At 39.0% G+C, this 13,186-nt stretch overlaps 1 protein-coding gene across 4 annotated transcripts in view; it reads left to right on the forward strand.

Annotated features, from left to right (window-relative positions):
* Positions 1–6,004: 6,004 nt before the first annotated feature.
* The window catches only part of zmp:0000001139, a 308,609-nt gene continuing 301,427 nt past the window's right edge, over positions 6,005–13,186 (forward strand). For 2 of the 4 annotated variants that reach the window (XR_012398965.1, XM_068216853.2), the window contains exons 1-7: positions 6,005–6,136; positions 6,239–6,274; positions 7,192–7,452; positions 10,492–10,755; positions 10,874–11,137; positions 11,257–11,520; positions 11,637–11,900. Coding sequence is in view for 2 of the 4 variants with exons in the window: in XM_068216853.2 (XP_068072954.1) it covers positions 6,106–6,136; positions 6,239–6,274; positions 7,192–7,452; positions 10,492–10,755; positions 10,874–11,137; positions 11,257–11,520; positions 11,637–11,900 (1,384 nt within the window). In the remaining 2 variants the exon portion in view is untranslated. Of the gene's footprint in view, positions 6,137–6,238; positions 6,275–7,191; positions 7,453–9,827; positions 9,866–10,491; positions 10,756–10,873; positions 11,138–11,256; positions 11,521–11,636; positions 11,901–13,186 lie in introns of those variants that run through there. The other 2 variants (XM_021469889.3, XM_073939774.1) reach the window with 2 other exon arrangements.

The raw sequence follows: 13,186 nt of genomic DNA on the forward strand, positions 1-13,186 counted from the left end.
CTACCCACGATCGGCACTCCACACTCACATGGACCTGGGTCTTTATTTGCGCCACGGACATCTCAACCTTAACACCTTGCACTTCCTATACCCCCTGCACTATATACAACTGAATTGTCTGGTTTTAGACCACAACAATTCATTAGTATGGTGTAGGGCAGGGCTGGCCAACCCTGTTCCTAGAGAGCCACCTTCCTGCAGATTTCAGTTGCTACCCATATCAAACACACCTGAACCAATTAATTAGGACCTGAACACCACATGATAATTACATGCAGGTGTGTTTGATATGGGTTGCAACTGAAATCTACAGAAAGGTGAATCTCCAGGAACAGGGTTGGTCATCCCTGGTGTAGGGCCTCCTTTTGCGGCCAATACAACATCAGTTGATTTTGGGAATGACAGATGCAAGTCTCGCACTGTTGCCAGAGGGATTTGGAGGCATTCTTCTTGTAGAATACTGGCCAGGAAAATATTTCCTGACGCACGAGTGATCAAAAGTTTGGCTATAGCAGCCCAGCCATGCATATTGACACTGTGGAGCTCCTGTTGAACAGTTTGGGTGGAAACAGGAGAGTTGAGGTGCACTTTTAATTCTGCAGTAAACAGAACCTGTGGTTTTATTTTGTTTGGATACAATCCAGGTTAGCACACATCCCTTTTATACAGCTTCCTTTTGCGCTCACAGTTGTTTCTGTGGTTCATCCTTCTTGGTGGTATGCGGACATTACCCTGGATATCGTGGCTCTTAAAACATTGCAAATATTGGCTGTCAGCCACAGTACCTTCCACTGCAAAAGGGGATTGCTTTCACTATCTGCAAGTGTTCCCTGCAAGTAATTCTGCCTCAACAGTTCCAGAAGGATAGGTCATCTCAACTTCTGGTTTCTTAAAAAACTTTTAAAACTCCTCTAAGGGTGCTTTCACATCTGTAGTTCGCTTCATTTGGTCTGGACCAAGGGTAATAAATGATACATTGTTGCATTTTTTGCCGTCTTTGGGTCGTTTTCACACCACACTGCTGGCTTTGGTCCGAACCAGTTGAAACAAACTAAAATGCAGTCATCTGACAAAATCCACATCTCTCATTGGCCAGATGTTGTTGAACATATTTCCTAAACTGCTTATTGATTGGTCAGAATTCACGTTCGGGAAAATGCCAGTGAACTCCCGCAGGTAAACAAAACCTTTTACTCTGGAGGGACGACTGCGCTGGCTGATTGTATCTCTGCTTTAGACAAACTATACATTACGAAAATGAAGCGCGGCCGCGGCTGGAAAACAGTGTTTAATGTATCGCTCATCACTTCAGGAGAAGAGGTGAATTAATTTAGCTAAACTGCGACATGGTCATCTTGAGTAAATATTACCAACGATCCATCAGGTAATGTTTTCCCCTCTCTCTCTCTCTCTATTAGTAAAGCGCTGTCAACAAATATTTTTCCTCCATATCCTATAATGGACAGGGCATTGGCCTACGGCAGCTGAATTAGTCCAAAATGCGCAGTACTTTTTGCGGTTGGACCTGTTTTAGTACGGATCATATTCAGACCACAAACGAACCGCTCCAGGGTTCGTTTGAAAGCATACCGAGACCACCTCTTCACGCAGGTCTCGGTACGCTTATTTGGTCCACTTTTGGTGCGCACTCGAGTACGATTGCTGCATTAACATCTGCCCAAACAAACCGTACCAAAGGGGAAGCGAACTCTAGTGCGATTCAACCGAACTAAATAAGGCAGGTGGGAAAGCACCCTTAGTTAGTTAGGTAGATAGATACTTTATTGATGCCAAAGATTATTCAGTAATCCAATAGCATAGCCTTCAAAAAATACACAAACAAACATACACACTAACTTGAGAGATAGCCGGCAGCTAACTCTCTGCAACTCTCACATGGTCGCCCACTGAAGCTAAGCAGGGCTGTGCCCGGTCAGTATTTGGATGGGAGACCACATGGGAAAGCTACGTTGCTGCCGGAAGTGGTGTTAGTGAGGCCAGCAGGGGGCACTCAACCTGCAGTCTGTGTGGGTCCTAATGCCCCAGTATAGTGATGGGGACTGGTCAGTCAGCGCCATCTTTTGGATGAAACGTTAAACCGAGGTCCCGACTCTCTGTGGTCATTAAAAATCCCAGGATGTCCTTCGAAAAAGAGTAGGGGTTTAACCCTGGCATCCTGGCCAAATCTACCCACTGGCCTCTGGCCATCATGGCCTCCTAACCAACCCCATATTCCAATTGGCTTCATTAATGTCTCCTCTCCACCAATCAGCTGGTGTGTGGTCTGGCGAAAAATGGCTGCCGTCGCGTCATCCAGGTTGATGCTGCACATTGGTGGTGGATGAGGAGATTCCCCCCAATGTGTGTAAAGTACTTTGAGTGCTCAGAAAAGCGCTATATAAATGTAAGGAATTATGTTGGCTTGAGAAAGCCAACATACTGTTATACTACTCTGTCCTTGAAAACAAACGTTTCTCCTCCTAGGCCGTTCATGCCACAAGGCCCAAATGTGGTCAAAATGTGCCTTCTACATTCAAGATTGTTGCTATATCTCCCCATGCTTATAAGACTTATTGTTTTTTTAATAAAAAATGTTAAATATTAAATTTTTATAATCCGGGCATATAGAAAAATTATACAAGCCCCAAATTTGGCCAAAAGCTGTATTTAGAAGCGTTAGATTTTGTTGCTATATCTTTAAGGTTTATCAGACTTATAGTTTTCCAATAAATAATTTTTAAGCATTATTTTTCTCAAAATATGGCAAGCCATTTTTGACTTAAACTATATTTTTTACTGATATGGCAAGCCATTTTTGCATGTATCACTTTCACACTTATTAAGCATTGTATTTTCAAAAAAATACAACCATTTAAAAATAGCAATATCTCTACATCAGAAAATTGTAGGGACCTGGGCATTGGCTTGTTTAACTCATGCTAGCAAATGGGACTTTCTGTGTACTATGCATGGTAACAATGATAATGGAAGCCAGGTGCTAATAACGATTAGCTACATGCTATGAATGATTATCTAAATGCAATAACATATGCTAGAAATGCCTACTAAGTATTAGCATTTGATCAAACATGTACACGAGCATTGCCATTTAGCAACTGCTTAGCAACCACCTAACAATGCCATAATTGTTTTAGCAACTGCCTAGCAACCACTTAGCAACCAACGCCGTGCTTTCTGCCAACTGCCATTCCCAGTCCTAGCGCAGTCACGTTGCCTTTCTCAAGCCAAATTCAAAGTTTATCAATGAACTTTAGGTTCTAGTTATTATTATTATTCTTAGGCCTGGATTGATGGTAGAAGGACATCTGCCAGTACAACATTTGCCAGAGTAATTAGCAGTATACTCTGCTGTGGCGAAGTAAGTCAAAATGATTGAGTGTTCTCAGACCTTTACTGTACAAAACCAATGTTAACATTTTACTCAAACCCATACCTAATAAACCCCATTAATCCACGAAAACAGAATTATCAAGTTGTTTCCTATTAAATGTCACGGGGCTATCTTGCTCACACTTGCTTCATCTTCACATCTAAAACGAATGTTGTGTTTTTAAAATACCAAGCATTTTTGCAGCTATTACTGACATCACTTTGTTTTGCAGCCCTACCTTTTAGCATAATTGTTAAAGGCTCGGCTCACAGGATGTTGGTTCACCACATGTCAGATCAGAAGACTGGTCTAAAAATGACTTCCCACTTTTAACAGTTTGAATATAACAACTTCTGTGAGATATAATCAAGTTCTGGTTTATTTTCAAGCTGACATTATTTAGAATGTCACCCACTTTACTGAAAATGAAACAAAAACAGTTAAAAGGAAAGATAATTATACTTGAATGGGTTTAGAGTTTAGTTAGTTATTCTGACCATGTTTTTGGATTATCTGCATGTTCTTGTCCCTCTGTTTTGACCTTGCTTGGGGTTCTGGTGATGATACGGACAGCTGAGTTCTGGACTAACTTAAGCTTACAGAGGCATTTATGAGTAAGACCAAAGAGAAGGGTGTTGCAGGAACCTAAACGAGATGTGACAAGGCTATGGACTAGAACAGCAGTGGTATATGGGGTAAGAGAAAGGTGGAGTCGGTTAATGTTGCGAAGGTGGAAGTGAGCAGACCAGGCGATGTCATTGATGTGAGAATCAAAAGATAGGGTGCTATCAAGGATGACACCCAGACTAATAACCTGTTTAAAGGGATAAATGGAACAGTCATCAATAGAAAGAGAAAAGCTGTCAGTTTTAGAGAGTGTTGATTTGGTAGCAACAAGCAAAACCTCAGTTTTTGCAGTATTTAATTTGAGAAAGTCAATATTTGATTTCCGCTAAGCAGACTGATAGGGATGAAGGTGAAAAATAAGAAGAGGGTTTGGCAGAGAGATGGGTGTCATCCGCATAGCAATGAAATGCTATGTTTTATTTATGGAGATTATTACCAAGTGGAAGGAGTTAGATGATACTGTAAAAGGCAGGGGCCCTAGGACTGAGCCCTGGGGTATACCTGAAGAAACTGTAAAATGCTGAGAAGTGAATTATTTGAGTTGAATAAGCTGTGGCCTGAGAGATAAGATTTGAACCAGTCAAGTGGGATATTGGTGATGCCAAGAGAAGATAGTCTATTGATTAGGTGCTGTGACAAATAGTGTCAAAGGCCGCACTTAGGTCGAGGAGAATGAGAATAGATATTAGCCCAGAATCAGCTGCCGTAGGAAGGTCATTAGTGATTTTAATAAGGGCAGTTTACGTGCTGTGAAGTGGGCAGAAACCAGACTGGAACTGTTCATACAGGTTGTTCTGAGATATGTGGGTTTGGAGTTCTGTTGCTACAATTCTTTTGAGGATTTTGGAAATATATGTTAAATTAGAAATAGGTCGTAAATTATTACATTTAGTTGGGTCTGAACCAGGTTTTTTGAGTATTGAGCTGCAGTTTTGAAGGTCCTTGATACCTAAAAATCCATGTAGTTTATTTGTTGTCTTTATTTTAGATTAGGTCACAAAACTAGATGAAGTTGAGTTAGTAAAGCATTTCTTAATATACATACTGTAGTAACCATTACCATATGCCTGAATAATAAGACATATTAATGTTGATTTCAATCGTTTATTAATCATTTACTAACTTATTCTGAATGATCCTAAAACCCCTCAACTCCTCTTAAATACAAATTGTTTGTAAATAATGCGATTCTTTATTTAGTAATGAAAAACTAATCATTAACTAACTATGAAAGTACAATTATGAAGCACATTTTAAATATGTTTGTAAGTCAAGAATAGAGAATGTGTAACTGCAGTTATAAACTGCTTACTAACGCTTATTAATGTTGAGATAATGCTTAACAGATAATGAATTCACTATTTGCTAATGCTTATTAAATGATTTACAGTGTGTAGTTATTATAAAGTGTTACCGAGATATTGTATCTCAATGGGAATTTCCTGTTTGGATAAATAAATAAATAAATAAATAAATAAATAAATAAATAAATAAATAAATAAATAAATAAATAAATAAATAAATAAATAAATAAATAAATAAAGAATGGAGCCTCAAAAGTACATTTTGCATTTAGGACATTTGAATCCAAAACTATCAATAAAACAAAGAAAAGGGAAGTTCAGATAACACAATGCCTTCATCAACATTTTTGCTACAATGTTGCACATAACCACACCCTCACAGCTTCAAACAGAAATCAAAACAGTACATAGAACAACACAGTCAGTAATATAATAGTATACTTTACTGTTACTTTTTGTTTGCATTAAACACGCAGATCTACAAAATAAACTAAAAAACATTTTTGTGTTATAAAATTGCAAGCATGCTGTCTCTCTCACACACATAATTCATGAATAAAACACACAGGGTTCACTTAACATCCTTTACTTGCAAATTAGTGATTCCGAAAGATCAGTCAACCTGATCATTTATTCAGCTTTGTATTCGAAATGGAAGACACGACGTCAGTATTTCCTGTCAGGTTAACATTAAAAGTGGTTTCAACAGGAAGCTTTACTTGTTGCAGAGAACACACGCAACAGCTTTGTTCAGTGAAGCGTGAGCTTTGACTGCAGCCACAAATGGAACATTTTATAATCGTCCTTTTGACAGGTAGGAGGATATCTGATATGGATTAATGATTATAAATACAAAGAAAATACATACAAATCGTTGGTGTCTACAATGTTACTATATCTTTGTTTTACATTTTAGCAACAGTCTATACGCAAGTGACTGCTCAAAATACAAGTAAGTTATTGTTATACTAAAGGTGGCTTCTGGTTGCTTCTGTGAACTTCTAGTGTCTATTTTGTCAATGAATAACGTGTTTAATTTAGTTGTGTATCCAGCTCAATGGTAACACTTCACATTACGATGTCACTGATACACATTACTGCATAATGCTACTAATGCACAGGTAATCCTGAATCCTGAATTGATGGAAAACTAAAACATTTGTTAATGAAAATGTTATATGAATAATCAATTAAGCAACCAATAATGTAGTATTACCTAATAATGTATAGTGATGTGTTAATTACAATGGGTCGAATCCATGCAAGCAATTTCAGCGTTCACTTGTCTGCTTTAAGTAAGCATTAGCTAATGCTTTATATTTATTTTTATATCATGACTAACTAGTTCAAAATCCAGGTAACACTTTACAATAAGGTTCATTAGTTAATGCATTTACTAACATGAACTAATCATGAACAACACATCTACAGCATTTATTAATCATAACTGAACATTTACTAATGCATTATTAACATCCAAGTCCATGCTTGTTAACATTAGTTAATGCAGTTAACATGAACTCACAATGAACTACTGTATTTTCATTAACTAACATGAACAAATACAGTAGTAAATGTATTGTCCATTGTTTGTTCATCTTAGTAAATGCATTAATTAACATTAACTAATGAACCTTATTGTAAAGTGTGACCAAAATCCATAAGCACAATGGCACACTACTAAACAATGAATTGATTAATTAATCTATGAATCATGTAAAATGCTCATTTGATGCACTATTTATTCAGTTTTTCACACTGTCACACATTCATGTTTGATTATCTGTGCATTATTTAAGTACAATATTAGTGCACTCGTAATGTAAAGAGTCACCAGCCCATCTAACCTAAAGATTGTTCATTTCCTAGACCCTCCACTTTCGATTTCCAAGCCCAGCATAAGTCGTGATCCTTCCCACACAGTGCTGTACAGCTCAGAGACGGTCACTCTGCACTGTCAGGTTTCTAATGGACCACCGGCTTTACAGTATGACTGGTACAAGGACTCGACTGATCTTAATCATCATGAGGGCAGCTTCAGTGCAGAAACGAGTGGAATCTATGAATGCAAGGCGAAAAAGGAATCTTCGGAGTCTGATAAAAGTGATACTTACACATTAGATCTGCAAGGTAAATGAAAATCATATATCATTTTGGTATTATTTTTCAATAATAAATAATGCATGCGTGATTTCACTGTAGGCCAATATACCAGACATGTGTGCCAGGTTGTCTTAAGGATATCTTACTACATTTGAAAGATTGTAGCTCCAAAATGTTTGTAACTTGTAAATTTTACAACCCGGGCTCATTGTGGAAACGTAGTCCCGCGGACATTTCTGAAGACCGCGGAACACGTCCGGCGGGTACGTACGGCTGCAGTTTTTGTTTTTGCGAATCCGCGAGAGCCCGCTGTTGTGCGCTTTTTCGCACCTTAGACGCCTCTCGCGAGTTCGGTTCGCTCCCGCGCTGTTCTCGCGTGAATCCACCGGAGGCCGCTGTCCGACTGACTGGATGATTGACTGCGCAATCGGCCGACCCGCCCTCCTCCTTCCCCGAACCCAACCAATTTTACCGATCGACCCGCCCGCCCGCTTCCCTAAACCCGAGCAACAGTTTACAAAAGATGTCCAAAAAAATAAAAGCCCCGATTTTTTTTTTCTACCGTGTTTTTGGATTTCACCACGTTATCACCCTGTCACAAAACTTGTTCACTTAATTTTTGGGATTCGGTTTTTGTCTTACCTGATTGCTGGAACCGATCTTCCCCGGACTCGAAACCGGTCGCCGTGGTTGACTCCTCTCCGCATCTTGAGCCTGCCGACGTACACGGTGAGCTGAGTGAACAAACGGGTTGCAGCGGGGAAGCACTCCACAAGGAGGTAAGGCCAGCACGAAAGCGAACATCGTCACACCGCCCCGCAGCGTTTACTTGAAAAAAATAAACACGGCCGTACATACCCCCCAGGACGTATTCCACTGTCTCCAGAAACGTTCGCGGGACTACGTTTTCAGAATGAGCTTGGTTTGAAATTTCACGCTTTTAAGAGATGTTACTGTTTTTAGAGGTGAATGTAAACATCTGTGTCCGTTGCAAAGGCTTGCTTACAATATTTGCATAGGCTACTGGCCTTGGTGGCTACCTGCTATTAAACGCATCTTCGGTAATCTGATTGTAAGTGGTCATCCTAGATTCATTACTGTTTCCACCTGGTATTTTGAGAGGGGTCTGGATGCAGACCTGGTGCAGTGCAATCTGAGCTGCAGCCAATGCTTTTTAATGCTCTCACCTAACCCCACCCCTAAACCTACCCGTCACAATGACGTCACTCACTCTATTGAGTGCATTGTGTCTGAGATTGCATCGCTGAGTGATGCAATCCCAGCTTGCATCATAAAGGCTGCATCCAGATACTATTGGGTATTTTTATGTTCAGCTTTGTCTTTTGTGACCAATCGTCTTCAGATTTTACAACGTTTTCACAGCATGTAGCTGGTCTTTTTGACCACACAAGAACTTACAATATGAAAGTAATTCCTCAGGAAGTGATTAATAGTAGTTTTGTTGACCCTGTATACAACTTTCTTTAGTTATAATAATAATAACAACAACAGTAATTCCTTACATTTATATAGCGCTTTTGTGTACTCTCAAAGCACTTTTTCTTTTTTTTTTTGGGTGTGTGGGGGGGGGGGGGGGGGGGGGGTTCCTCATCGACCACCAGTGTGCAGCATCCACCTGGATGACGCGACGGCAGCTATATTGCGCCAGCCTGCCAACCACACACCAGCTAATTAGTGCAGAGGAGACGGAGTGATGAAGCCAATTAAGATATATGGATGGTTAGGCAGCCAGTGGCCACATTTGGCCAGGGTGAGGGGGGTTAAACCCCTACTCTTTTTTTAAAGGACATCCTGGGATTTATAATGATCACTGAGAGTCAGGACATTTGTCATCCAAATGACAAATTAAGACAGCGCTGACTGAGCAGTATAGAGTCCCCATCAATATACTGGGGTGTTAGGACCCACACAAACTGCAGGTTGAGAGGCCCCTGCTAGTCTCTCTAACACCACAGTGTTAGTGTCATTCACTTTTAATTAGATTGAATTAGATTGGGGCGTCACAATGGCACAGTGAGTAGCACAATCGCCTTAGGTCACTGATCCAAGCCCCAGCTGGGTCAGTTGGCATTTCTGTGTGGGGTTTGCATGTTCTCCCCGTGTTCACGTGGGTTTCCTCTGGGTGCTCTGGGTTTTCCCCACAGTCCAAAGACATGCGCTTTAGGTAATATGAATAAGCTAATATAATAATAACCAACACAATGTGTTTGAAATTAAATGAACAAGATGTGCTTTAACCACAGACTGTGAGTTTTAATTTGAGGGTATTTACATCCAAATCAGGTGAACGCTGTAGGAATTACAACAGTTTTCATATATGCCTCCCACTTGTTAAGGGTCCAAAATTAATTGGAGAATTGACTTTTAAAGCTGTGGTCACACTGGGCTTTTCCTCCAGTATACTTCCATTCATACACACGCGAATACGTCAGACCGGAAACGCAAGGTCATGCTTAAAGTTTCCAGGTTGCTGCAGTGCAAAGTTCAAGCTTGGTGAACTCTGACCAGCGAAATCACAATCACGCAAGCTCAAACTGTAGTGTGTCCGCAGCTTAATCTGTAGTGACGACAATGAGCCAGCACTGGCAGTTTAAAAATGAGTTTCAGTCAGCCAAAGTGGCTAGTGTCTAACCTGTCACAACCGAAATCTACCTGCATTTGGCGGGTTGGCGGATGTTAAAGTAGAGCCCTGACTGTGAGGATTTGTAAGACATTTGCTGTCTAATCGAGGAACATCTTTCCTATTTTGCTGGTGTTTCTTGTAAGTACATGTGTTTTTTTTCACATGTGTTCATTTTAATTGCAGTGTGTTAAGCTTTATCAGCCACCTTTCTAATTACCTCAAAAGACAAATGTGTGACATATGTTAGTCTAAGGCTTATTTAAAAATTGCCAGCTTATTTCAAAGTTCTGAACTATACGTTTTTATTGCAGAGTAACTTCTTGTGTATGTACATTTCAAGACCATTTTGCTTTTCCATGTCCATGACTCTGTGTGGCTGTGTTGGATATTGTTTTTAAAATGTTTCTGTTTACCATATGTAGCCATCCCAACACCAACGCTGTCTAAACCAACATACACAGAAGTCTACACATCTGAAACGGTCAGTCTGAAGTGTGAGATTCAAGGCCGCACAGAGTCCTGGACTTATCAATGGTTAAAGAGTGGAGAGAAGCTACAAGAAACTACATCCCAATTAGTTATCCAGTCAGCAAAAACTGATCATTCTGGAGATTATAAATGCAAAGGAATTCTTCAAGGGAGAGTAGAGACTTCAGACAGTAATTCTGTTAAAGTTAACATTCACGGTAAGCATTCTACCTTATTAAAATCCTTAATTTTGTGTTATTAATTATTCAGATGTGACTAAAAACAACTATTTATTTATAAATATTTTAATTTTAATTATCTGTTTACCATATGTAGCCATCCCAACACCAACGCTGTCTAAACCAACAAACAAAGAAGTCTACACAACTGAAAAGGTCAGTCTGAAGTGTGAGATTCAAGGCCGCACAGAGTCCTGGACTTATCAATGGTTTAAAGGTGGAGAGAAGCTACAAGAAACTACATCCAAATTAGATATCCAGTCAGCAAAAACTGATCATTCTGGAGATTATAAATGCAAAGGAAATCTTCAAGGGAGAGTAGAAACTTCAGACAGTAATTCTGTTAGAGTTAACATTCACAGTAAGCATTCTACATTATATTAATCCTTAAATTGTGTTAACTATTAATTATTCAGATGTGACTAAAAACAACTATTCATTTATAAATATTCTAATTTTAATTATGTTTACCATATGTAGCCATCCCAACACCAATGCTGTCTAAACCAACATACACAGAACTCTACACAACTGAAAAGGTCAGACTGAAGTGTGAGATTCAAGGCAGCACAGAGCACTGGAATTATCAATGGTTTAAAGGTGGAGAGAAGCTACAAGAAACTACATCCAAATTAGATATCCAGTCGGCAAAAACTGATCATTCTGGAACTTATAAATGCAAAGGAAATCTTCAAGGGAGAGTAGAGACTTCAGACAGTAATTCTGTTACAGTTAACATTAATGGTAAGCATTCTACCTTATTTAAATCTTAATTTTGGGTTGATAATTATTCAGATTTGATTAAAAACAATTATTAACTCATAAATATTCTAATTTTATTATTTGTTAACCATATGTAGCCATCCCAACACCAACGCTGTCTAAACCAACATACACAGAAGTCTACACATCCGAAACGGTCAGTCTGAAGTGTGAAATTCCAGGCCGCACAGAGCACTGGAATTATCAATGGTTTAAAGGTGAAGAGAAGCTACAAGAAGCTAAATCACAATTAGATATCCGATCTGCAACAAAAGATGATTCTGGAGTTTATAAATGCAAAGGAATTCTTCAGGGGAGAGTAGAAACTCCAGAGAGTGATTCTGTTACAATCAACATTCATGGTAAGCTATAGCGCTCTACCTTTTATTTTAACCCTGTTAATTGTGTTGAGCTAAAAACAAAATGATACAGATGTGATGAAATGAAAATTCTTAAAATATAACCATGCTTAACGTATAAATTCTACAAACGTAGTGTCTGGGAATTACTTCTTTGTATGTACTGATTTAATTTGCAACCATCAAACAAGGATACACTCAGTTTCTTAGCAGTGTTAAATGGCTGATTTGATGAAACGTAATAAACATGTATGTCTTTGGAGAAGAAAATGAATCTTTTAGTTCAAGGAATATGTAAAAGTTGCCAGCTTATTTACAACTGTGTCATGGACTTTGTAAAGAAAGAGTAGAAACTCCACTCAGTGATAGTTAAAACTGATGGTCTTAGTAAGCTTAAGCACTCTGTAGCACACTGGTGGCAGCAATTGGCATGTGAATTTATATTGCTTCAAATGTTCTTGATCAGAAAAACAAGAATTTCAACATGATTGGGTGGGATTTGCCACCATATTTTATTTATGGCACCTGTGTAACTTACTCAGTTGAAAGTCTTTACTGAATATAGTGCATCCAGAAAGTATTCACAGCGCTTTACTTTTTCCAATTTTTTTGTTACAGCCTTATTCCAAAATTGATTAAATTCATTTATTCATTCATTCATTTTCTTTTTCGGCTTAGTCCCTTTATTAATCTGGGGTTACCACAGCAGAATGAACCACCAACTTATCCAGCATATGCTGTAAGCTGCGGATGCCCTTCCAGCTGCAACCCATCTCTGGAAAAATAAATTAATTTATTTCTTCAAAATTCTATACACATATACCCCATAATGACAATGTTAAAACAACATTTGTTTGAAATTGTTGCAAATTTATTAAAAATAAAAAAATCTGAAAAATCACATGTACATAAGTATTCACAGCTCAGATCCATTCTGTTTCCTCTGATCATTCTTGAGATGTTTCAGCAGCAGTAAATTCAGTTGATTGGACATGATTTGAAAAGGCAAACACCTGTCTATAAGTTCCCAGAGTTGACAGTGCATGTCAAAGCTCAAACCAAGCATGAAGACAAAGGGATTGTCTGTAGATCTGCGAGACGGGATTGTCTCAAGGCACAAGGCTGGGGAAGGTTACAGAAAAAATTCTGCTGCTCTGAAAGTTCCAATGAGCACAGTGGCCTCCATCATCCGTAAGTGGAAGATGTTTATAACCACCAGGACTCTTGCTAGTGCTGGTCGGCCATCTAAGCTGAGTGATCAGGGGAGAATGGCCTTAGTCAGGGGGGGG

Source organism: Danio rerio, chromosome 23 (assembly GCF_049306965.1).
Source record: "Danio rerio strain Tuebingen ecotype United States chromosome 23, GRCz12tu, whole genome shotgun sequence".
NCBI lineage: Eukaryota > Metazoa > Chordata > Actinopteri > Cypriniformes > Danionidae > Danio > Danio rerio.